Below are 24693 nucleotides of genomic sequence, written 5' to 3' on the forward strand. Positions count from 1 at the left end.
TGGTACAGAAATGAGTTTCCTGGGCTCACTTGACTGGCCTCTGTCAGTGCTACTTCCTGTGGTACTAATGACTGCATGCAGCACCTGATCCAGGCACCAGTAGGAACCTCAGAGGAACATTTAGCCCAGACACAAACTCCTGTTAATATGTGGAGGCTGCTGGAGCTCAACTCACTACAAAATGATGGTATTGTGAGAATCAAGATTTGTTTCTGAATCTTTGCTTGGGCCAAGTGTTTGGCACAACATTGATATGAAAACTTTGTGTTGGTATTGATGTGGTAACTGTACTTCAGCTGGTTTAAGTCTGTCCAGACTCCACTGACAGCCTTATAATGCAAAGATCTAGCAAGTTAGTAGGAGGAGCTTCTGCTTCATATACTTGCTAAGAAGTGGCCACCAGTTTGTACGGCGTCCTCACAACATCCACAGTCCCCTTCAAAGAGGTTCTTTCAAAGAAAAACACCATTGAGATATTGATGTTTACAAATGGTTGAAATGAAGCTCGTCATGTCGTTGGTGAATCTCCTGGACGAGGAGGAGCAGTGGCAGCCATTTGGACTGGAGGTTATTAAGCTCCGTTCATCGCATTCAGAAGTTTTGTTCTTTAGCCTGAACATCACAACAGCCGGTTCTACAGTCGTAGATTCCACCAGCCTCTGGCCGTGGCCATGACGGTTTTATCAACTCCAAGGCTAACTATAATATTTGACTGTAATGGTGCATCTATTTCAGTATTACAAAGTTTTCACAACATCAGCCTTTTCCTGACACATAAACTGAAATCATCATACCAGAGTTTTCCTTTTATCTGATCACGACTGAATCCTGCGGAGAGTTCCAGCAGAGGTGACTCACCTAAAACTGTGAGCCACCGTGCTACAGCTCCATACACCTCGTCCAGAATGAGGATGACCACCAGGTTGATGATGGCTGCGGTGGTTTTGACTGTCAGCTGTACGTGGCTCCGTGTGATTGGATTGGAGCTCATGTAAAGAGCAGCTTTAGTAGAGATGCGGTAGAGGATCACACCAAACACAATGGCAAATGTAACACCAATCTGATGGTAACAAGATGCAGAATTACTTAGGGAAGAGAAGAGAGCCACCATCATAGAGCGAGAGGCTACACAGATGTCTTACCATCAGCAACATCATGACAATGTTGGTCATGTAGGCGGGAAAGCGGTCTTTACATGTCAGCTTCTCCATCTAGAAATACATTTGGTTAAAAAACATTAACTATAACAAGCAAATAATGAGATGTTTTGCTCGACAGACGAGCTCCCTCAGCCAACACAGGGAGTGAAACATGTGACACCATCACATGGCGAATTCAGTTGGCAAACAAACAATAATGCTTCTGTTTTTTCACTGCCGTCACCAAGGGCCAGCAAGAACTCATGAACTTATCCATGGTCGTTCGTGGTCGCTGGAAGAGTTCTATTGGTTCTGATCTCCTGTCTAAATACTAGTGGATCACTGATTATCCAACTGGATTAAAGAGACCTGGATTATACCAGACGACCTGGAGAGTTAATAAGCATTCGTTGTTGGACAGCTGAACTGTTGTTAGCCAAATATACCTGGCTGGGTCTTTCTGTATTCAGCAGTCACAAAGAACTGAGGAAGGAGGAAAAAACATCTTCTTGAGCTCAGGACTCATGTTTGTGAGGACTAGAAAGGCTGAATACACTTTTTGGGTAATGAATCACTTTAAACAACACATTTCTAACCTTGAAAGATGAAGACATGTACCACAGAAGCCATAATTACCTTGTGCTGTGATTCGTGATGTTTGCTCAAAGACTTCTGCATTACCCTGAATTCATACTCAGCCCTGGGATGGTCCTGGGATCATGAGTGACAGGAAAAAGAATTACAGGCACCAAACACAAAGGGAAGTAGATAAATCAAATGAAACAAGCACAAGGACATGCATCCTGTGGTAGAAGATCCTTCTGGGAACTGTAGTAATTCAGTGAATCTAAATATACGAGTTGCATCTTACTGATGCTGCTCGTATATTTAGCAGCTCAAAAGGCAGATGTGATTTTCAGTGTCAGTCTCTGCCTGCATGGCCTCCAGTGGTGAACCCCTCCGTCGTCAGGGTCAGGTGATCTCTTTTCTAGCTGTTTGTGATTGTTTTCATTTCATTTGCTGTGAAGCCATTTGCGCAGCACCATGAGTGCCGTGTAATCACTGGTCACAAACATGGCAGCCAATCAGGAGGTCACATAGCTGTGCTGACCTCGTCATCGTACCAAGTGTGTCCCCAGCACTGTGGCTTCTGCATTTTGATACTGAAATGATTCTTGGGGGTATGAAAACATGTTTAAAATATCATAGAGCAGACAGTATGTGTTAGTACTGCACTACTGTTATTAAAGTACCCACCCTCCATTAAACACTGAATTCATCACACTCGGAACACTTTGAGCAGTCAATGTGTTTGTCAAGAGGACTTGTAGAGGACAGACAAGAGATGCAGAGAGACATGCAACAGGGATCCATTGTTGACACTGAGGTGATGTCTCATCCATCTTGTGCTGATTCTGTGATTCCTTAAAAACAGTGTTGAAAAGGAGAAGGAGCAGGGGTGAAGCTGGCCAGCGTGAATGAACCAGGGAGAAGACTGAACAAAGCAGGTACTTCAGAATACCACAACTCCAGTACACTTACTATGTGATGGTGAATATGTCGTTCACACAAACCTCAACTAAATCACCATCAAACACTCAGACACGCATGCTAGCGTCAGTTCAGTGATAAAGTAATCGCAGCATGACATCCAATGAAAGACTGAACAAGTTCGTCATCAGTCTCTGAATCACTGGTGGGTGAACTTTGTGCCCCTTCAAGATCCATAGGACCAGTTGATAATTAGGTGACAAACTAACTAAAAATATTTCACAAGTTCAATTCTTGACTCTTTTAAGGTTTAGAACCTGATCCTGTAGATTACAAATATTAAAAGCAATTCAACGTATATGCATAATGTTTTAAGAAAGTAAACTCATCCTAGAGTCCAAAGGTTCTTGTTTTTCTGACAGAAATTACAAAACTGCAGAGAAAATCCTTTAACTGAAGTTTAAAACAAGCAAATATTTGACAGTTGTGCTTGAAAAAAAGACTTAAAGATAATCATCAGTTGAGTGGAACAGTAAAACTACAGTACATTGTGTTTTCATATAGAAGAACATCAGGTTCATACATGACTCTCTCAGTCCTCCCCTGCAGGCCTGCCCAACTACAGCCCCATGACATGTACCCGTGGCTGAAGATGTGGGTGCTGGGGGGGTCTGACAGATCAGACAGAAGTTTGCAGAACCAGCAGCAGCACAGAGAGAGAGAGAGAGAGAGAGGAGAGTCAAGAGGAATGTTAAACTCAAAACTGAACTTATCCAAACCTTGAGAGCTTCCTGTGAAAAACAAAGCAAAGGAGAAGTGGGGGGGGGGCCTTTAGCGATGGTCTTAACATGAACTTCTTTATATGATTTTATGTCTGGAAATATCTGTTGAGTAGGTGAACAATCATAAAGGAAAAGAGATAAAGACCATCCTTCAGTACGTGAAACATTGACTAAACCAGTTTTGAGAGCTTGTCTGCAAATGATGAAATTTATTAGAAACAAGAACTCAACAATTTAAGGTTGGCTTTGACCATTGAACGAAGGAGCTCGACAAATCAAGAAAGATGAGCAGTCAGACAATCGGACAATATTATGTTTGTGTTTCTTGCGTCACGCCATGTAACCAACCAGAGCCAGAAAGTAACCCAAGCAGTATTGTTATGCTGCATTAGTTGAGCATGATGTGCAGGTTCATGGTGACACGTCCCAACTCTCACCAACCAACCACTGTGGGACCAAGAGTCACAGCCCAGCACTGCCACAATGGAAGGAGACCCACCCAACCCAAACTAATTACCATTTCTTGTCGTGTTCAACAGAGCAGCTGCTTAATTCCTGGTAGAATATCAAGTCAAGTCAGTTTTATTTGTGTGTCACCAAACTCCAACCAAAGTTCTGTCCTGACTCTGTCCAAGTAGAGCAGGTCCAGCACCTCCCTCCTTCAATGAACCTCCACCCAACAATTCTCCATCAGCAGCACATCCTGCAACAGCAGCCACCAGAACCTTCCTTTACCAGCAGGAAGGTGGAGCAGATCCAGGATCAGTGGGGACGGACGTCTGTTTTGACCGGTTGGGGGGAAATCAGTGATGGATGATACAAACACACGTTTATAAACGGATAAAAGTTTCCACCAAACCTACCAGCCGGCGAGTCAAACATCCCTTCAAATATAGGAGGAGGAAACCTTGGAAACCAGTGAGTAATGGGAACGTGGATGTGGAACCATGTGTGACAATGGTGAACTTCTTGTGGAATTCTGTGGACTCAATAACCTCATGATTGCTGGAACTTTGTGCCAACGAGATATTCATCAACTAATGTGGGAGGGTGGAGGACACAAGAACCAAATATGAAGACCAGCAGCAAATGAATAAGTCTTGAGAGGACATGAAGGTTAGATGAGGGTTGAGCAGGGAGTGACCACTATCTTTTCACTATGATTAATGAGATATACATAACAACAAAATTAGGAAGAGATTTTACATGACTTAACTGCAGGATACAAGAGGTGAACATGAAATAAAATAGGTGTTAAAAATATATTCCTACTTTTAAAGAGTTTGTGACATAGGAACAGAGATGGGATGCACACGGATCTGAATCTAACTGCAGATAAGCACAGGTGAAGGCATATTTACACCTGCCACTCAAATGCGTTTTTGTGATTGCATTACAATCGGACAGTATTTGATCACATACATTCACATAATTGTCTCCAGCATCCAGATAGTTATCTGATCCTGCTCTTCCTCACTCAAGTAAACATCCTGTTTTCTTCTGCTTCTTCTTTTGATAGTGTAAGGAACCTAGCAGTTCTCTTTGACCAGGACCCTTTAACTCCCACATTCAACAAATCTCCAGGACGCCTTCTTCCATCTACGTAACATCGCTAAGATCAGACACATCCTGGCTCAAGAAGATGCAGAAAAACTAGTCCCTGCTTTTGTCACTTCCAGGCTGGATTACTGCACCTGCCTCCTACCAGGCTGGACTAATAAGTCCATAAAGACTCTCCAGCTGCTGGTGGACTGACCAGAACCAGGAGAAGAGAGCAGGGGCCTCATGTATCAACACAGTTTATGCAAGAAAAACTCGCGTACGCCAGGATCGACGCTCACGTTCAGATGTATCAATGTGAAAAGTTCGTCGATTCTTGCGCTGTTTCACGCCAACTCTGGAGGTGCCGTAGAAGTTGGCAGAAAGTCGATTCTTGCGTTAACTGCACTTTGGTCCGTTGGCGACACCCTGTGGCGAAGTTTGGTAACTGACATTATTTGATAACCACACATACATCGGGCACGAAAACGCCTTCCAGTGGGAGATGGTGGACCGTTCCGGGGTGAGTCAGTCGACCCTTGGCCGGGCCAGGCCCTGTGTGGTGGACCTGATCATCCACCTCTCCCGCAGGTACATTAAATTCCCTTCCGGTGCGGTTGAACAGAGCAATATTAATTTGCAGCAATAGCTGGATTCTCTAATGTCTAATTCTCTAATGACTGCACTCATGTTGCCATAAAAGCACCGTCCCATGAGGAACACGCTTACGTTCATCGTAAGGGTTTCCGCTCCATCAATGTGCAGATCATCGATGCGCAGAGGCTGGAGGGATGGACGCCGGTCCCGGCCGGGCAGCCATCCTCGCACGCGTGAATTTCATTTCCACAGTGTGAGTGGGTAAGAAGCTGCTACACGATTCATGAAGCAAGATTAATTTTTTTTGGCCACGAAACTTCCCAGAACATTTATCAGGCGGTCGAGCCGGTCATTGATCCCCGTTATTCCCCTAATAATGTCCTCCTGCTGGACTGCCTGTGTGAGGACCCTCCCCCTGGATCCGTGTGGGCCGGAGGATGCGCCGCTGGGTCCGGGTGGGCTGGAGGACTATCCGCCACTTGTCGGCCTGGTGCTGGTGCTGGGGCCGAGGGACGGGCTGGCCCGAATGCCACTGGTCCTGGCAGATGACTCTGAGCTGGTGGACGGGCTGGTGCGGGAGCCGGCAGAGGTGCTGCACGTTGGCGGCATGGCTAACGGATCAATTTCTATCAAACATATTGGTTTATTTAAGTGTCTGATTCTGTGTCTTTGTTGCCTTTACATCTATGGCAAAGCAGGTGGAAATGTTGCTAAGAAATGGAGGTGCCACTGACCCTCCAGGCTCTTGGAGTCCTATCATAGCCCAGCTGAGTGGCTAAGAAATCATGTTGAACAGATTGTAGATAATTGTACATTTAACCTTAGGAGCAGTCATAGTAGGAGGGAGAAGCCATTTTATTTGCATCCCATTTTCTCCTGTTATCGGTTAGGAGTCAGGTTACCCATTGTCTTTTGTTTTCACGTTTATTTTCTGGCAGGGAAGTTACGGATTTTGGTTTAGACATTTTGTTTGTTGTGTTGGCATTGCTGACCTCTAAAAATGAAATAAAACTGCTACTATGTAATCGTCGACCTGGAAGTTGGCTGACTCTGTTGGGAGTGGGAGAGTGGGGGCACTCGATTGTATGTGGCCCTGGTTCCCCTTGGCCAGGGCCATAACACTAGCCACTCCACATCTACTGCTTTGATAAAAATGACTGATGACCGGTTTACTGCTATTGACAAATCTTTGATGGTGGGTCTGTGTTGTGAGGTTAAACTGCTGCCTTTGATTTGCTCGACCACTCTCTCTTGGCAAAGAAATTTGAATATTATGGTTTTGGACCTCTGGCATTAATGTGGATCCATAATTATCTGTCTTCTCAATCAAAACAAGTCCATTTAAATGATGGCATATCGAAAAGTAAGAATCTTGTGTGTTGTGTTCCTCAGGGCACCTGCCTCGGACCGTTACTGTCAGCGTTCATTAATGATCTTGCTTGGGTGACTCAATGATGTTTTATGTGGATGATTCTACCTTGTATTATGCTGCGCCTTCAAGCAGCAAATTGAATTCTGTCCTTACTAAGGAACTGCAAGTGCTGCACACTTGGACTTCTTGTAACAAGTTAGTTCTTAATATGCCCAAAACTAAAAGCATTGAATAGGTTCTAAACACAAATTATTTTGCACCCCACAGCTCGGTTCAAAGTTAAATAATGTGACTGTTGAACAAGTGGAGAGTGTCACACTTCTTGGTGTAGTGATGGATTCCAAACTTTCCTAAAGTAATCTTATATCCCTTTCATACTAAAACACACGTGTCAAAGTGGGTTTTTGTACCCGCGTTTGCTCAGCATCAGGGCTCATTCAAGCTTCTGGCAGGCGCGGGTCTGAGCTTCCGCCGTGAGGCTGCATGCCTGTGTTTTTCTCTCTTAAAAGTCTTTGTGCTGACAACGTCATCATTATACAAAAAAGTCTCAAAAATGCAGTGATGTTCCCATAACTCTCTGTGTCCCGTACGATTCCAGAAATCTGCCACCGGATCTCCTCTTCACCGCAGATGGCGAGCAGCTCGCTGACTTCATGATCTTGCCAGTGTGCTGCCACGATCACTAAACAGATGTGCAAGATGGCGATAAAAGTTGTTTATGAACACGGTGGCGCCTGCTCAGTTCATGTTAGGGTTCCTGGTTGGTGGGCGTTCCCCAGCAGAGATTAACTCACCTAAGATCATCCACATGGAACCGTCAGAACAAAAGGAGTGGAGTGGCGTCTGGTGACATCAACAGGAGACTGACCTTATGGCAGAGGCCAAAACTTCATTGAGACAAGAGTCAGCAGCTCTCACAGCCCAATTGTCATAACCAGTAGTACCACCTCCATAACCAGTGGTACCACCTCCATAACCAATAGTACCACCTCCATGAACAGTAGGACCACCCCATTGACCAGTAGTATACTGGTGATGTATTTTGTCCCACAGAGTTGCTGCATGTCAATTGAGAACCTTTAGAATTTTTGTTCATTTAGGTCAGAACATGCTGCTGACCACTTTCCAAGGAAATGTATTGTTAAATAAAGATAGAGGTGAAGGCAATGTATTTCAGAAAAACAAATTCAGTATGTGTTGCTGGGTACTGTACAGTGATATTTGTGAATTACCTGTGTAACCAGTACTGATAGTATTCACTGCCTGTCTTTGTGTGCCTCAGTAAGAAGGTGAAGTGTGGAGGGATGGAGTTAAATATGAACATGTATCTGCTGCTACATCCACGCCACCCGGTGACGTGAGTTCATGTTGCGGTCAGCAGAGCTGGACCACAGTAGCAGGAGGACACACTGCTGCAGTAGAGTACCGTGTAGAACCCATGAGAAAACCTTCCCTTGAATAACTGCAACAACATAGTACATGGAAATATGAGTGAGTGGGTAGTAACAATGGTAGTACTGCTTAGCTGGCCGGCTACACTCAAATGTAGTCACGTTATTTCTGGTGAGAGGACAACAGCAGTGCTGCATTTGTTTCCACAGTTAATCTGTGGTCTCTCATCTCGGCGACTCTCTCTAATAGCCCAGTTCATGGAAGCCGTCGGCTGGGGACACTTGGCTCTGGGCGCTCACGACTGCCAGCTAGAGTCTAGTTAGCTAGCTGCTAGTTAGCTTAGCTGGTACAGCAGGAGCTCACATCTCCGATGTCATCTCTTGTTGAACCTCTACAGAGACAATCCAGCTAGTGGTCGACCTAAGCATGAGTGCCCCCCACCCTTCATAAAGGTGAGTGAAGTACAATAGTACTGTACTTTTCCTGTGCAATGACTGAGTGACTGCTCGTGTTTCTTGACCTCTCAGGCGGTGGTTCACCCCAAAGAACATTTTTAAGTCTCTGATCACTAAAGTGCGTCACTCTTAAGTGTTTCTGAGGCTTGTTTCATCTTTATGTTCATTATTATGTGTACTTACATACAATCAAAGATGAAACAAGTGCCAATGAAGAAGTTCTATTGAAGAACTCTGAAATATGTTCTTCAAAAAGGTTGCTTCGTACAAACAAGTAGGCAAGTGCCAGGTGTGTCCAAATGAAACTGAATGAAGTCAATGACCGTTAAACACAACGATGCTGGTTGTGTTCAATATTTTTTACCCTACAATCTGCAGAAACATGGAGATGAGACCTGAAATTTTGCTGCTTCCTGTTTCAGACCCGAACCAATAATACCTGAATGGGCCAGACATCTCCACAAATATAGGATGAGGAACGAGACATCTGATGGTTTTTTTTCTCTGAATGTGTAACATCCTCTATCAGAAACAAATTTCCAGCCACAGATTTTCACATTTGGGCTCCTACCTCCTCATCTTCAAACCCAGTCAGGTCCCATTCGTAGTTCAGTCTCATCTGCCTCCTCTTCCAATGCTCCATGAACATAGCAGCTACAGGTGAGAGAGGTGGAAGAGAAGACAAATATACAAATAAGCTTTGCTTTACAGCTTTGAGCTTTACATGCAAATATCGACATGAACATTCATAAACTAATTGGCAAACTGAGTTTAATAAACAGTTAAGTCTCTGAATCAAAAAAATGGAAATTTGATGCTTTGCTTTGAATTTAATTTAGAAACACGACATCTTCAACAGGGTGGTCCGGTGGAGCGGTGGTCATCACTGTGGCCCCCCAGCGTATGGGAAAGAGAAGCATCACACAACACCAATGCACAACACTAGTGGACCTGAGAAATGACTACAGAAACCTCCCAGAACAAGAACCAGTGACCATCTCAATGGCAGACATCCAAGAAAGAGTGTCAAAGATGAAGAGCTGGACAGCACCGGGCCCTGATATGATCCACACGTACTGGCTGAAGAAGCTAGCTTACAGCACAGATGAACCAGCTGCTAAGAGAAGGGATGCACCCAGAGTGGCTAACCCAGGTCAGGACAGTCCAGATCATGAAGGACCCCCTAGAATGGACCCATCCCATCCAACTACCTACCAATAACCTGACTCTCCACAACATAAGTAAGATAAGTAAGAATAATCTAATCAAAGTTAACTCAACCACACCTCCACCTCCTCCTAACATGTGGAACTGAAGCTGAACATCGAGTTGTGTTTCCACAGAACACTTTTATCAGACCACCAATCAATCACTTTGGAATTTGGACTAATCAACTACACTCCACTCAGGAAAACTGTAGTTTCCAGATGTTTGTCTGATCAGGCCACACCTGGATTTAAGGAAGTGTTTCCATTGGTGCTAAATTCAGTGTCATGTCCCACTGTAACAGAGGGCGCTGTTGTCCACCTTAGTCCCTCCCAAACTGATCATTTTATCCACAGAGGAGCAGGCACCTTAGCAACAACTCTGGACTCTACTGGCCCACTAAAACAGAAAACTATGAATCCACAGAGGAGCAGGCACCTTGGTACGGTTCTGGAACCTGACAGCTTCAACAAGAAACCAGAAACTGGAGAGAAGATGGAGCTGCTCCAAACTGGAGGAGTCACATGGAGTCTGGCAAGATGGCCTTAGAACCTAGAAGAAAGCCCTTGGTAGAACCAGAGCAGCCGACTTCTCAGCACTGATAGAGGAACACAAGAACAACCCAGGTTCCTCTTCAGTACTGGAGCCAGACTGACAGAGAGCCACAGCTCTACTGAACCAAGTAGTCCTGTTTCCCTGGGCAGCAAAGAGTTCATGGACTTCTTTAATGACAAAATTCTCCTGATTAGAGAGAAACTTCTTCTCCTGCTGCCATCAGCTGACAACATGGCACCTAGAACCCAGAACCTTAGAGGCAGCTGGAGGACCAGACACACACTTGGATAGTTTTTCTCCCATCAGCCTTCATGAGCTCAGTTCAATAATGTCCTCCTCCAAACCTCTACCTGTCTCCTAGACCCCATCCCAACTAAGCTGCTCCAAGACTCTCTCCCCTCGTTAGCCCCTCCCTCTTAGATATGATCAATGTGGCGCTGGTATCTGGTTCCGTCCCTCAGTCCTTTGAATTAGCAGGAATTAAACCCTCCTCAAAAACAAGCCTGGATCCAGAAGTTCTACCGACTACAGACCAACATCACATCTTCCTTTTCTCTCCAAGGTTCTGGAGAAAGCAGTTGCTAAACAGCTCTGTGACTTCTCCACAGCAACAGCTGATTGGAGGATTCAGTCAGGTTCCAGGTTCATCCGAGCACAGAAACAGAACTAGTCAAAGGTACCAGTGACCTCCTACTGGTACCAGATGAGGGACTGGTCTCTGTGCTGGTCTGATTAGATCTCAGTGCAGCTTTGATACCACTGACCACCATATCCTTCTACAGAGACTGGAACCTGTCACTGGTATTAAAGGAACCACACTAAACTGGTTCAGGTCATATCTACCAGGTCATCTCAGGTGGTACTAGTTAATGATGGTTCCTCTGAGACCACTACAGTCAGTTCTGGTGTTCCACAAGGGTCTGTGCTTGGACCAGTCCTCTTCACCCTGTACCTGCTTCCTCTAGGTCACATGATCAGGAAACACTCCATTAATGTTCACTGCTATGCAGACGACACACAGCTGAACTCATCAATGATCCACATGGAACAAACCAGCTGACTGAACTGGAGGCCTGTCTGAAGGACAGGAAACATGGAGGACCCATCATTTCCTTTATTAAACTCTGATAAACTGAAGTTCTTGTGCTGGGCCCAAACACCTGAGGACCACCTGATCTGATGAGACAGGTACCCTGGATGGCACCACCCTGGCCCCCAGCACCACTGTGAGGAACCTAGGAGTTCTCTTTGACCAGGACCCTTTAACTCCCACATTAAATCTCCAGGACGCCTTCTTCCATCTACGTAACATCGCTAAGATCAGACACATCCTGGCTCAAGAAGATGCAGAAAAACTAGTCCCTGCTTTTGTCACTTCCAGGCTGGATTACTGCACCTCCCTCCTACCAGGCTGGACTAATAAGTCCCTAAAGACTCTCCAGCTGGTCCAGAACGCTGCTGCCGCGTGTTGACTAGAACTGGTAGCAGAGACCAGGTCTCTCCTGGACTGGCTTCTCTGCATGGCTCCCTGTCAGATTCAGAACAGAATTTAAAATTCTTCTTCTACCATATTTATACATACAACAACAAAGCGATACTTAAGCAAAACCAACAGAATTATGGGTTAAACAGTACAACAAATACCTACAGGTATGTGAATGCACACGAACTGAAGTTAGAAAACTATGATACACCAAGGACGTGAACAAACTCTGCCACCATGCTAACGTCGCTGTATGATATTCGTGACACCGGCTGCCAGTTGCGTCAGCATCCCCTGACTCCACTCCGATTGGCTATACGAGTGGATCCAGGCAGGGTGCATGCGCCAAGAGCATGAACCAGCATCGGAGAATGGCTGCACACAAAACAATCACTTGGTGAACCAGCCCTTCAGAACACTGCTGATTTTTCAGGTTTTCCCACTTGCAAAGCTTGTAGAGGTCTGTAATTTTTAATCACAGGTACTCTTCAACTGTAAGTGATGGAATCTAAAACAAAAATCCAGAAAATCACATTGTATGATTTTTAGATAATTAATTTGCATTTTATTATGACACAAGTATTTGATCACATATCAACCAGTAAGAATTTCAGCTCTCACAGACCCTCCTGTTCTCTACTCATTACCTGTATTAGCTGCACCTGTTTGAACTCGTTACCTGTATAAAAGACACCGGTCCACACACTCAATCACCAAACTCTCAACAATGGCCAAGACCAGAGCGCTGTGGAAGGACAGCAGGGATAAAATTGTAGACCTGCACAAGGCTGGGGTGGGCTACAGAAAAATAGGCAAGCAGCTTGGTGAGAAGGCAGCAACTGTTGGTGCAATTATTAGAAAATGGAAGAAGTTCAAGATGAAGGGATGAGCTGAAGGTCTGTGTTGCCCAGCAACAGCCCTGAACCCTGAAGGCTCTGGAGAAGATCTGTATGGAGGAGTGGGCCAAATTCCCTGCTGCAGTGTGTGCAAACCTGGTCAAGAATTACAGGAAATGTGTGATCTATTAATTGCAAACTAATGTTTCTGTACCAAATATTAAGTTCTGTTTTTCCTGATATATCAAATACTCACGTCATGCAATAAAATACAAATTAATAACTTAAAAATGATAAAATGTGGTTTTCTGGATTTTTGTGTTAGATTCCATCACTTGCAGTTGAAGAGTACCTGTGATAAAAAGTTACTGACCTCTACAAGCTTTGCAAGTGGGAACCTGAAAAATCAGCAGTGTATCAAATACTTGTTCTTCCCACTGTAATTGTATAAATATCCCACATATTCTGTCAACTTTTTAAGAAAATGTGTTGCATAATCAAAATTTTTGCCCACAACAAACACAAAAAAACTCCCCATTTTTTTCTGGAAGACCTGTGAAGCTCTCAATAGAGCTCATTCAAAGGACTTTGGTTTAGTTTGAGAGTTTTGGAGTGAGTTCATATGTGTTCACTCACCCCACAGAGCCATGAAGATAGAAAAGAAAACAGTGGCTGGGTTGTCGAACAGGTGGCTGGCCCGGGCAGTACCACACGCAGTACTGAGCTTCCAGTAGCTGCACACACTGTCACACAGAGGACACATGGTGATGTTGTTCCTTGGGTGGCAGATCTCCATGCTGTAACACACACACATACACGCATGCGCAATCATCAATCATCTGGGGTTAAGTCAGCAGGTAATGTGATCGCTGTCTATTTGACTCTTAACAGGTTTACTCCAAATAAGGACAAAGGAACAGTACATCACATCTGGAGTTAAATTCAACGGTATGTCGCCTTGTGGCAACAGGAATTTACTTCCCTCTTATTTAAAACGCTGATGAACCTGCAGTCTCATTGTGTGGTTACCAGATCCTCCTGAAAATGGTCAAATTCTTTTCAGAACTTGGTGATAAGCCACTGTGAGCTTTTGTGGCAAGGCAGCTGATTGTGATACTTTGAAACTCAGTAGGATCAAATCATAAACCTTCATATAATTTAATGGGTCTCCTCCTGATGACGTCTACGAGTCAAAATCACAGTCGTAGCACCACCTAGTGGCCTGATGTCACAAACCTCATTTAATTTACATACAAATCCTGTGTTGCTGTCATGTGATATACAGCACCATCATAAGTGTGTGTTCTCTAACAGCACCTAGTTCTACATAGGCTGAGTTCATCCTTGCAGAGCAGTTGTTCTCCATGTTCCCTCTAATTTGCTGTATTTCCTGTACTGTCACTGGAGTGACACGACCGCTGGCTGCTTCTCTTCAGTCAAGAAGGACAAAGACCCTGCTACAAGGAAAAAAAAGTGTAACTATGTGTCGTGCGTGCGTGCCTGCGTGTGTGTGTGTGTGTGTGCATAATATCCTTTGCTCTTCTGCTTTTCTATTTTTCAATATTTTGACTCTTTCACTCAAGTCTCTCACATATTAATGGTATTTGTGCCACATACTTAAAGTCGAAGGGCAGGGCTTCCTGAACCAGAGTTTTTTGAGGCATGGTATTTAAAAAAACAAATGTTTTCAGCTGCCACGTGTGTCAACAGCAGGTGATGAGCGAGGCACAACTGGTTTGATCCATCACAAGTGAGTCCAGTTGTGCGCCGATTCCTTTGCTTTGATCATTGCTGGTTTTAAAGCTCCACTGTCGTTCACTTTTTGGACCTCAAGAGCTGATGCGATTTGTAATGAAATCACTGCTCAGGTCACAGAGTTGCTCTCTTCAATGGTCCATCAATTGAAGTTTATTATGTAATAATGAATGGTGCTCATCATCAGTAGACAGTCTGACTTCCACACTTATTCGAGCGGTCTTACCTGCACGGTGTCTCCCGTGCATGTGTGAATCCATCCAAAGCTTATATTCACTTGAATAGGAATTCAATTAGTAGAGGACAGTTGGTCAGGAGATGCCAGCCTCCTGGGGCTGCGTCCTGACAATTACCAAGAGCTGTGTAGCTGCGTGTGTTTCCATTTTAACATTTGATTTTTTGACTGTCTAATGACAACATCATGATGGGTGTACGGTAAGAGTCAAATATACGTTTGATCAGAGTTATTCTTATGATAGAACACCACCAGATTGAGCCTTGTACACCAGGCGTAACTAAAGTCTCCCTTTTTCACTGGAGGTAGTGTTTATGTAACAGGTTGCCACATTGTTTGTTTATTCTCTTGATGCTTGGATTTCTTTGGTGTATTTCTTGGCCCATCTCCTTTGTTCAGTTTACTGAGACCAGCAAGTGTTCTGTCCTGGTTTTGAGAGTCTTTCACTGTTTTTCATGACAGGTTAAACCACTGATTCAGTCAATGCTGATTTACTTCATACTGAAATTCAATAAATTGGCCATCTAACAGTCCAATACAAGTAGCTCAAAGTCTTCATTTAGTCTTTGGGCTGAAGGTGTATTTGTGTGTTTACCTTGGTATGTTGTCATTGACCGTTGCACATCCATACAGAAATACAATGACTCCTATTAGAGAGGCAGGAATCAGCATCTGGGTATACAGACCCAACCAAGCGAAGTACAGGCCAATCTTCTCTCCAAAGTACTTCCTAACAACAAAAAATGAAAATCAAGACTTTGATTGTTCAGGCAAAACTGATGTTTAATAGATACTGAAAACTGTTCCCCATTGCACACATGGATGAGCTGCTGGGATACAGGCAGTATTGTTACATGCCAGCTTGTGTACTTTCTGTATCTGATGTAAAACATATTAGAATGCTTGAGGTTACTACTGTACGAATACATAATTATCTTAATGCTTCATTTTTCAACACATGACTGTAAACACGTCTACCATGAATATGTTAAAGTCTTGTTCTTGTGTATCACATAATGTGACCCGTAAAGGAACAGCTATCATTTCAAGAGAAATCTCTCTTCAGCTCTGTGTCAGCTGCACTGGTACCGGTTCTCCTTGCATCAAGACAGTTCTTCAGTTCTAGTCTCTGGTGGGGAGCTGCAGCCTGTTAAAACTCTGAAGGGGTGTGACCTTCAACAGGGTCATTAGATCAAATGAGAGCTCTGGATTTCTGAGTCACTGAGGTCCCATGAGTCGCTGGCCTCATCCGTTTCTATGTGGATCATTAGGGCCCGGGGGAGAATTTAGCAAAATCTGAACATGAAATCAATAAATAAAGCTCTCAAGCTGCTTCAACAGGCACTTGAATTAAGAGAGGAAAGTAAATCCATGATTTTTGTCCTCCTCCCCCAGCCGACCACTGTCCCACCTCACTGGACTGACCGTTACCCACTCAGTACGTCAGTAGGCAAGATTTTGAAAGGTGTGAAGGCGAGTCTGCCGTTCATCTCAACAGTCAGTAGTGAACATAATACACTATATCCAGTATACCTGCGTCTGTAATCTCACATATTTCCTTCACATTGCATTTCTGTCAGAATTGCCCTATCATACTGGGGTGGTCATGACGCTGGTTCTATACATGCCATCGTCATGCAATATAAATCTCCTTACCGTACAAGTCCGATGGGCTGGTACTTGTAGAAGACACTGTAGTTTGCCCATTCTTCATACAGAAGCTGAGGAGGACACATATGTTCAGCTGCATTGTCGCTTATTGCTAACAACCCGTGGGAAACTGAATACAAGGAGCATCGAGCTGTTGTCACAGCGGTTCATCAGAAGCCTCTTGAATTCCTCTGAGGCTTCATGGCTGGAGACACGCCTGGCCAAGTCAGTCATCGAGCTGACCAGGGAACCACAAGCACAGAGGTTCATATACTGACTGTCCACAGGGCGGCTGCTGGTGCCAGGAACAAGCTCAGGAAGGTCTGCAGGAAGATCTGCTGCATGTCTGCTGCTGTGCCGAGCGGGGACTGATGATGATGGCGAGGATGATGGTAAAGATCTCTCCATGACCGAGTGTGAACACGGTTCCTTGGTCTGTGTGGTGAACGATGTCGGGACTCTTTCAGCACCATCAAGACTGCACAGTTTCATGATGGTTTCTTTTGTTTGTATGTTGATACTTGCTCATCATTTAATACTGGAATTTAAACAAACTGGCATTGAAAAAAATCTATAATTCGTTCCATTTCCAACACTATGCAAAAAATGTTATGATCCAGCATTCATGTGCCATTTCCCTCTCTCTACCCAGTTCCGAGCTCCGCCCCTGTTGGTTGGTGATTGGCTGCTCCCTTTTTCAGTCACTCTGCAGCACACAGGAAACACCAGCTGAATCCATTCCCTGATTACCCCCCCGGGTATTTAAGTCCGAGCTGGTTGTTTCCGTGTGCCGGAATATTGAATAGCATCCGTTGTCTTGACCTGCTCACCTTCCGTGCATTTTGTAAGTTTTTTCTGAGTTTGCTGTCTCGTCGCTGTTTTCTAGTTTTTTCTCATTGTTACTTTTCTAGTCCGAGTAGAGAGACCTCCTCGTTGATTGTTACTTTTTCTAAGTGTGATTTTGCTCCACTTTTTCCTGAGCCACTAAGGTGTGCCAGAAAACCCAGTATTTCTGTGGTATTTTTGTTAAAGCCATTTGCCGGATTATAGCAGCTGAGTGCTGACCTTTTGATTTCCTTAGATTTCCGTTCCCATTCTGTTTGGCTCGCTGATTCCTCAGCCTTGATTTTATTTTTCCCCCAAATTCTTATTTCACCCCAGAGTTCGTCTGGTGGTCGCCTTTTGTTATCGTTCCTTCAGCTTATAGCGCTGCCTGTGTTTAGTTTTAGTGTTTTTCCAAATTTTAGTTTTTTTGCGCCCTGTGCGTTTTATTAGCGTTCCACTTGTTTGTTGTGTCTCAGAGAAACCTTGAGCTCCGTGTGTGGACACTTTGTCTCCTCTTGTGCTGATTCTGGTAACCTGGTGAAGGCAGGTCTAACGGAATATTCCGGCCAAAATGGATTCAGCTGAGAGGGACAAACTGTGCTCACTTCTTGATCAGCACAGTGTGGCTCTCTGTTCCCTCAGAGACACTCTCAGGGGTTTGGGAAACCATGTTGTGGGAATACAGGGGCAAGTAGCTAACCTGGACAAACGCATGGTCAATGCTTCCTCTGACGTCACACGTGCGCCAGTCGCACAGCATTTTCCCTCTACTGCTCGTGAACCTCATATGCCCACTCCGCCTCGGTATGAGGGAAATCTAGGCAGTTGCTCAGAGTTTTTACATCAGTGCTCATTAGTTTTCAGTCAGCAGCCACTTAGCTACCCCTGTGACGAAGCCAAAGTTGCGTATACGATGAGTCTGTTGACAGGAAAGGCTGCCTTGTGGGCCATGTCAGCCCTAAAGCACAACTCTGCGTAACTAACTAACCACGTAAAGTTCATCCAGGAGATGCGTTCTGTCTTCGATCACCCAGTAAAAGGCAGAGAAGCAGAAGGCAGGATCCTGAATTTGCGTCATGGTTCACAGTCCGTCGCGCAGAACTCCATTGACTTTCGCATTCTCGCAAACGAGTGTGGGTGGGACGACACCGCACTTCGTGCGATATTTCGCCAGAGCCTCTCCGACAAACTCAAAGATGAGTTAGCTGTTTGCGACAGCTGCAAATCCCTGGACGAGCTGATTCACCTAGCTATCCAAATTGACAACAGGCTAAGAGAGAGACGAGGTGAGCGCTCAGTTTACGCAGACCCGCGCACGGCCCCGTGAGCGTCACATCAGGGTCCTCAGCCGCCCCTGGTGCCATATACAAGTATGCCCACCGAGGAACCCATGCAGCTGGGTCGAACCAGGCTCACTCCCGAGGAGAGACAGAGGAGGATAAGACAGAAGCTGTGTCTCTACTGTGGCCAGTCCGGCCACCTACGCGACAGGTGTCCGCGACTCGCACATACCACCACTCGCTCATCTACCTCATATACCCAAGCCGGTCAAGCAGGTACTTCCTCATCGAGAGTCTCTCGTCTCGAGCTTTCAGGTATGTTAAGTGTCTCCTCCCAGGCAATACCAGTTCTAGTTTTTGTTGATAGCGGAGCAGACAAGAGTTTTATTGATCAGGCATTAGTAGAAAAACACAATACTAATCTGGTGAGGTTACCTCAGCCTATGAGAGTCTCTGCTGGAAATTAGCAATGTAGCATTTAAAACGGAACCACTGAAGTTGTTAGTTTCTGGAAATCACTCTGAATACATCGAGTTCTACGTTATTGATTCTCCGGTCTCCCAGGTGGTACTTGGCATCCCTTGGCTGAGGACCCATAACCCAAAGATAGACTGGGGAACCTCAACCATCACTGGGTGGAGTGCAGCCTGTCACTCCAGCTGTCTCCGTTTGGCTATCCCAGGTTCCCTAAGGAATGGAGAAGCTACAGGCACCGTTATCAACCTCTCTCTCTCGTCCCTTCTGAATACCATGACCTGGCACCAGTTTTCAGCAAGGATCAGGCTCAGACTCTGCCCCCACACCGACCATATGATTGTGCCATAAACCTTGTTTCTGATGCTACACTACCCACAGCCAGGTTATACCACCTTAGTCAGCCAGAGAAGGTGATAGAAAACTATAACTATATCACAGTCACTCAATGCTGGACTGATCAGGCCTTCAACTTCTCCCGTCGGGGCAGGTTTTTTTCTTTGTAGAGAAGAAAGATGGAACGCTTAGACCCTGCATAGACTACACAGGCCTTAACGATATCACCATTAAGGACAAATATCCTCTTCCCCTCATGGACTCCGCATTTGAACCTCTCCATAGCTCAACAGCTCAACTATCTTCAGTAAACTAGCCCTTCGGAACGCCTACCAGCTAGTCCGCATTAGAGAAGGGGATGAGTGGAAAACAGCCTTTAACACACACCTTGGACATTTCGAATATCTTGTTATGCCATTTGGACTAACTAATGCCCCTGCCGTTTTCCAACGGCTTATTAACGATGTACTCCGAGACTTCTTAAACAGGTTTGTCTTCGTCTATTTAAATGACATATTGATCTTTTCAAAATCCCCCGAGGAGCATACGGAACATGTTTGTTCTCTAATAGACGCTGCAGAACTAAACAGACTTTTTGTGAAAGCGGAGAAATGTGAATTTCATAAAGAACGTGTCTCTTTTCTAGGTTTCATACTTGAAAAAGGTCAACTTTGCCCCCACCCGGAAAAGGTGAAGGCCGTGAGGGAGTGGCGAACTCCAACCAACCGTAAAAAGCTGCAGAGGTTTCTGGGGTTTGCTCATTTTTACCGGCGTTTCATCAGAAACTACAGTCAGGTGGCCTCTCCCCTTACACAACTCACTTCAACCAAAGTTCCTTTCACCTGGTCTCCTACAGCTCAGGCTGCTTTTGACCGTTTAAAAATCCTGTTCTCTGATTCTTCTGTTCTCGTACATCCTGATCCCCTGCAGCAGTTTGTGGTCGAGGTGGACGATTCGGGAGTGGGGGCCGTACTCTCCCAGCAACACTCGTCGGACCACAAAGTCCATCCCTGTGCCTTCTTCTCCCGACGCCTGACGCCGCCTGAGAGAAATTACAGCGTGGGAGACGGAGAGCTGCTGGCGGTGGTTCTGGCCCAGCAGGAGTGGAGACACTGGCTGGAAGGAGCCAGCCAGCCTTTCCAGATATGGACAGACCATAAAAACCTCTCTTACCTGCGCTCTGCTCTACGACTCAACCCACGCCAGTCCCGCTGGGCCCTGTTTCTTGGACGTTTCAAGTTCACGCTGACTTACAGGCCTGGCTCCAAGAACCAGAAGCCAGATGCTCTCTCCAGACAATTTCCAGAAGGAGGAGACGCAGAAAAGTCAGCGGAACCCATACTTCCTAGCTCCTGCATTGTAGGGGCTCTTCGATGGCAAGTCCAAGATGAGGTTCTTCAAGCCCAGCAGAACTTGGAGGTACCAACAGGGTGCCCCCAGGGACGCCTGTTTGTTCCAGAGGGGAAGAGGTCCATGGTCTTACAGTGGGGGCACAGTTCAAAGGTCGCCTGCCATCCTGGGGTTCGGCGTACACTATTCCTGCTGCAACAACGCTTCTGGTGGCCTGGAATGACCAAAGACGTTAAGGAATTTGTGGCTGCATGCACCGTATGCTCCCGCAATAAGGCCTCCCATCGCCCACCTGCTGGCCTACTCCAACCTCTGCCTGTGCCCAAACGCCCCTGGTCCAATGTTGCCGTGGACTTTGTTACAGGGCTGCCTCCCTCAGAGGGCAAAACTGTGATTTTTACCATTGTTGACAGGTTCTCCAAATCGATTCACTTGGTTCCCCTATCCAAACTCCCATCCGCTGCTCAGACCGCGGATCTTCTGATCCAGCACGTGGTACGCCTGCATGGCATACCTGAGGACATTTTGTCTGACAGAGGCCCTCAGTTTGTGTCACGAGTCTGGAAGGCTTTTTGTGAGACCATTGGCGCAACTTGTAGCCTTACATCGGGCTACCATCCCCAATCTAATGGTCAGGCAGAATGAGCTAATCAGGACCTGGAATCCGCCCTTCGCTGTGTGGCATCCAATCTACTAGCTTCCTGGTCCTCCCACCTTCCGTGGGTGGAATACGCGCACAACACCCTGATAAGCTCTGCCACTGGTCTGTCACCGTTCATGGCCACCCATGGATACCAGCCTCTGCTGTTCCCAGCCCAAGAAGTGGACATTGCAGTTCCCTCTGTTCAAACGGGCCAGGCGAGTGTGGTGTGAAGCTCGGGCTGCCATGGGTCGCACCGCTGCCCAAAACCAGACCCTAGCAGACCGGCATCGGATCCCTGCCGGATCCCTGCTCCAGAGTACCAAGTTGGACAGAGGGTCTGGCTGGCTGCCCGGGACTTACCTCTCCAAGTGCAGTCCAAGAAGCTGGCACCTCGTTTTATTGGTCCCTAGAAAATAATCAATGCCAGTTCAGTTCGCCTCACTCTGCCAGCAGCTCTAAAAGTCCATCCTGTTTTCCACGTGTCTCTCATCAAGCCGGTGGTGGACAGTAACCTGCACCCTCTGGCCGACGCCCCTCCGCCCCCCCGTATGGTTGATGGGGGGGGCCTGTTTACACGGTGACTGAAATCCTGGATGTGCGGAGAAGAGGGCGTGGTTACCAATACCTCGTCGACTGGGCAGGGTACGGTCCTGAGGAACGCTCTTGGATTTCGAAGGCGCTCATTGTCGACTCCACTCTGCTCAGGGATTTTTACACAAAGTATCCAGATAAACCAGGTAAAACGCCAGGTGTCGTTCATGGGGGGGGGGGGGGGGTACTGTTATGATCCAGCATTCATGTGCCATTTCCCTCTCTCTACCCAGTTCCGAGCTCCGCCCCTGTTGGTTGGTGATTGGCTGCTCCCTTTGTCAGTCACTCTGCGGCACACAGGAAACACCAGCTGAATCCATTCCCTGATCACCCCCCCCCCCCCCCGGGTATTTAAGTCCGAGCTGGTTGTTTCCGTGTGCCGGAATATTGAATAGCATCCGTTGTCTTGACCTGCTCACCTTCCGTGCATTTTGTAAGTTTTTTCCGAGTTTGCTGTCTCGTCGCTGTTTTCTAGTTTTTTCTCATTGTTACTTTTCTAGTCCGAGTAGAGAGACCTCCTCGTTGATTGTTACTTTTTCTAAGTGTGATTTCGCTCCACTTTTTCCTGAGCCACTAAGGTGTGCCAGAAGACCCAGTATTTCTGTGGTATTTTTGTTAAAGCCATTTGCCGGATTATAGCAGCTGAGAGCTGACCTTTTTGATTTCCTTAGATTTCCGTTCCCATTCTGTTTGGCTGGCTGATTCCTCAGCCTTGATTTTATTTTTCCCCCAAATTCTTATTTCACCCCAGAGTTCGTCTGGTGGTCGCCTTTTGTTATCGTTCCTTCAGCTTATAGTGCTGCCCGTGTTTAGTTTTAGTGTTTTTCCAAGTTTTAGTTTTTATGCGCCCCGTGCGTTTTATTAGCGTTCCACTTGTTTGTTGTGTCTCAGAACTCTTGACCACTGTACTCTAATAAACCTCGTTTGTTAAACCTTGAGCTCCGTGTGTGGACACTCTGTCTCCTCTTGTGCTGATTCTGGTAGCCTGGTGAAGGCAGGTCTAACAAAAAAAGGGGAATGAAGACATCTGGAAAATATTGATAAACATAGTCACACCTGAAAAGGAGGACCTTCTGCAAACTTCATTTCTAAAACTAGTTACTTTGAAAATGGGGCCAAATTTCAAGGTGCTAATTGGGTAATTAGGTTCAGAATCTGGTGTTTGTGAGAGGTATAAGAAAATCGTCTAAAGTTCAAAGGCTGACTGACATCCCAATACAACAGATGTATTGGCACCTCTACGATATGTGGTAAGCTCAAACCTTAAACTTTAAAACTAAAAGATTAACCAGGTAAATTGATCATTAGATTAACTTGTTTCATTTGTGCAGAACAGTCAAGAACTACCAATGAACAATCAACGTGTTCCAAAAGATCCAGTGACCTTGTGTTCTAGTTAAAATGGTGACTGGTTATTTTGTGGTCCTGATGTGCGTCCACTTGTGGATCTGTGTGTACATGATTTGATACCAATGAAAAAGTTTTATAATAATTTACAGAAGTTACATGTGACTCTCCTACCTTCCTGTCATTGGGCTCTGCACTCTCCTCATCGATATCTCCCTGAAAAGAGAAAGAAAACTCCTTGTTACTGTAAAGTAGGCATGACACCATGTCCATTCACGACTTCCCCAGTGTCTTCTGACCAACATGGTCGAGCCATCAAGAGTGAGAGGAGTGTTTTCCTGGAGCAGCTCCACTGATGTGGTTGATGTGTTTCTCCTCCATCCACACAAAAATCAGATGATGGCATTGGATGATCATGTGATTCACATCGAAGAACAATTCTAAATACAAATAAACACAGATCAGATGATCCACTGGGATCAGATCTGCCAATAACTGCATTTCAACACTTTAGATCAGGTCTATTCAATTAGCGGCCCATGGGCCACGAGTGGCCGAGCCTGGGGTCTGGCCAGAGATGCAGAGGGCAACTCATTTTGCAAGATTCCCGAAGTTCCTACGGTGATACATACCGTGAATGCAACACTCTGTATAGCCTAGCAACAGTTTACCCATCATGACAAGTACTTGTTTATTTGATCAGGTTCAAAGGCCATAGCCATGTGTTGAATTTGCCATGAGCATGTTGGGCTACCAAAGGATTAAAGTTCATTTTCATGCACTTAGAAATGCGCCTGGGTAAGATGTGACCAAAATGCCTTTCACAGAATTTCATTTTATGTTTTCATTCTATTTATTTTATTTTTAGTGAAGTGAAAAATTCTCTCTACAACCTCAGGATCTGCTCGGCTACAGCTGTTATTGTCTATTTATGCAGCTTTTGATGTGCATTTGTCATATTACCAAATCTAAAAGGGAGACTATGAATAAAAAGGGCATCTTTTCATCACATTCCTCTGTATTGGTTTGAAATTTGTCATTAGCAGCTGCTCACAGCGCACCGAACATGTCTGGCCCAGCAACAGTTCTTGATTTAAAACTGTGGCCCAACTGAATTGGTAATCGAATAGTCCAGCCTTATATGGTTGCCCTGATTTCTGACATTCTGTAGGATTTAGATGACATTCAGTACAAATACAGTTTTTATTCCCATGATCCACTGTTGTCTTTTGAAAAAATGTCAAAAAATGTAAATGGCAATAATAATCAGGGTTAATTAATGATCTTTGTTTTTAGACTTAATGAGCCTGGCAATGGTGAGGAAAGACAAATAGAAAGTCCGATCGGGTGGAGGATTTGG

At 45.4% G+C, this 24693-nt stretch overlaps 1 protein-coding gene across 1 annotated transcript in view; it reads right to left on the reverse strand.

Moving 5' to 3' along the window:
- ano1b (anoctamin 1, calcium activated chloride channel b) overlaps positions 1-24693 on the reverse strand; it is a 113417-nt gene that overhangs the window by 37631 nt on the left and 51093 nt on the right. Inside the window, exons 8-15 of the mRNA XM_086207978.1 lie at positions 23508-23549; positions 16494-16558; positions 15433-15567; positions 13484-13644; positions 9339-9421; positions 1776-1850; positions 1143-1211; positions 859-1060 (exon numbers count right to left, since the gene is read on the reverse strand). Coding sequence (XP_086064104.1) covers positions 859-1060; positions 1143-1211; positions 1776-1850; positions 9339-9421; positions 13484-13644; positions 15433-15567; positions 16494-16558; positions 23508-23549 — 832 coding nt within the window. The remainder of the gene's footprint in view (positions 1-858; positions 1061-1142; positions 1212-1775; positions 1851-9338; positions 9422-13483; positions 13645-15432; positions 15568-16493; positions 16559-23507; positions 23550-24693) is intronic.

This window comes from Aulostomus chinensis, chromosome 7 (genome assembly GCF_037954235.1).
Source record: "Aulostomus chinensis isolate RoL2024-O1b breed Wild chromosome 7, RoL_Achi_v1.0, whole genome shotgun sequence".
Classification (NCBI taxonomy): domain Eukaryota; kingdom Metazoa; phylum Chordata; class Actinopteri; order Syngnathiformes; family Aulostomidae; genus Aulostomus; species Aulostomus chinensis.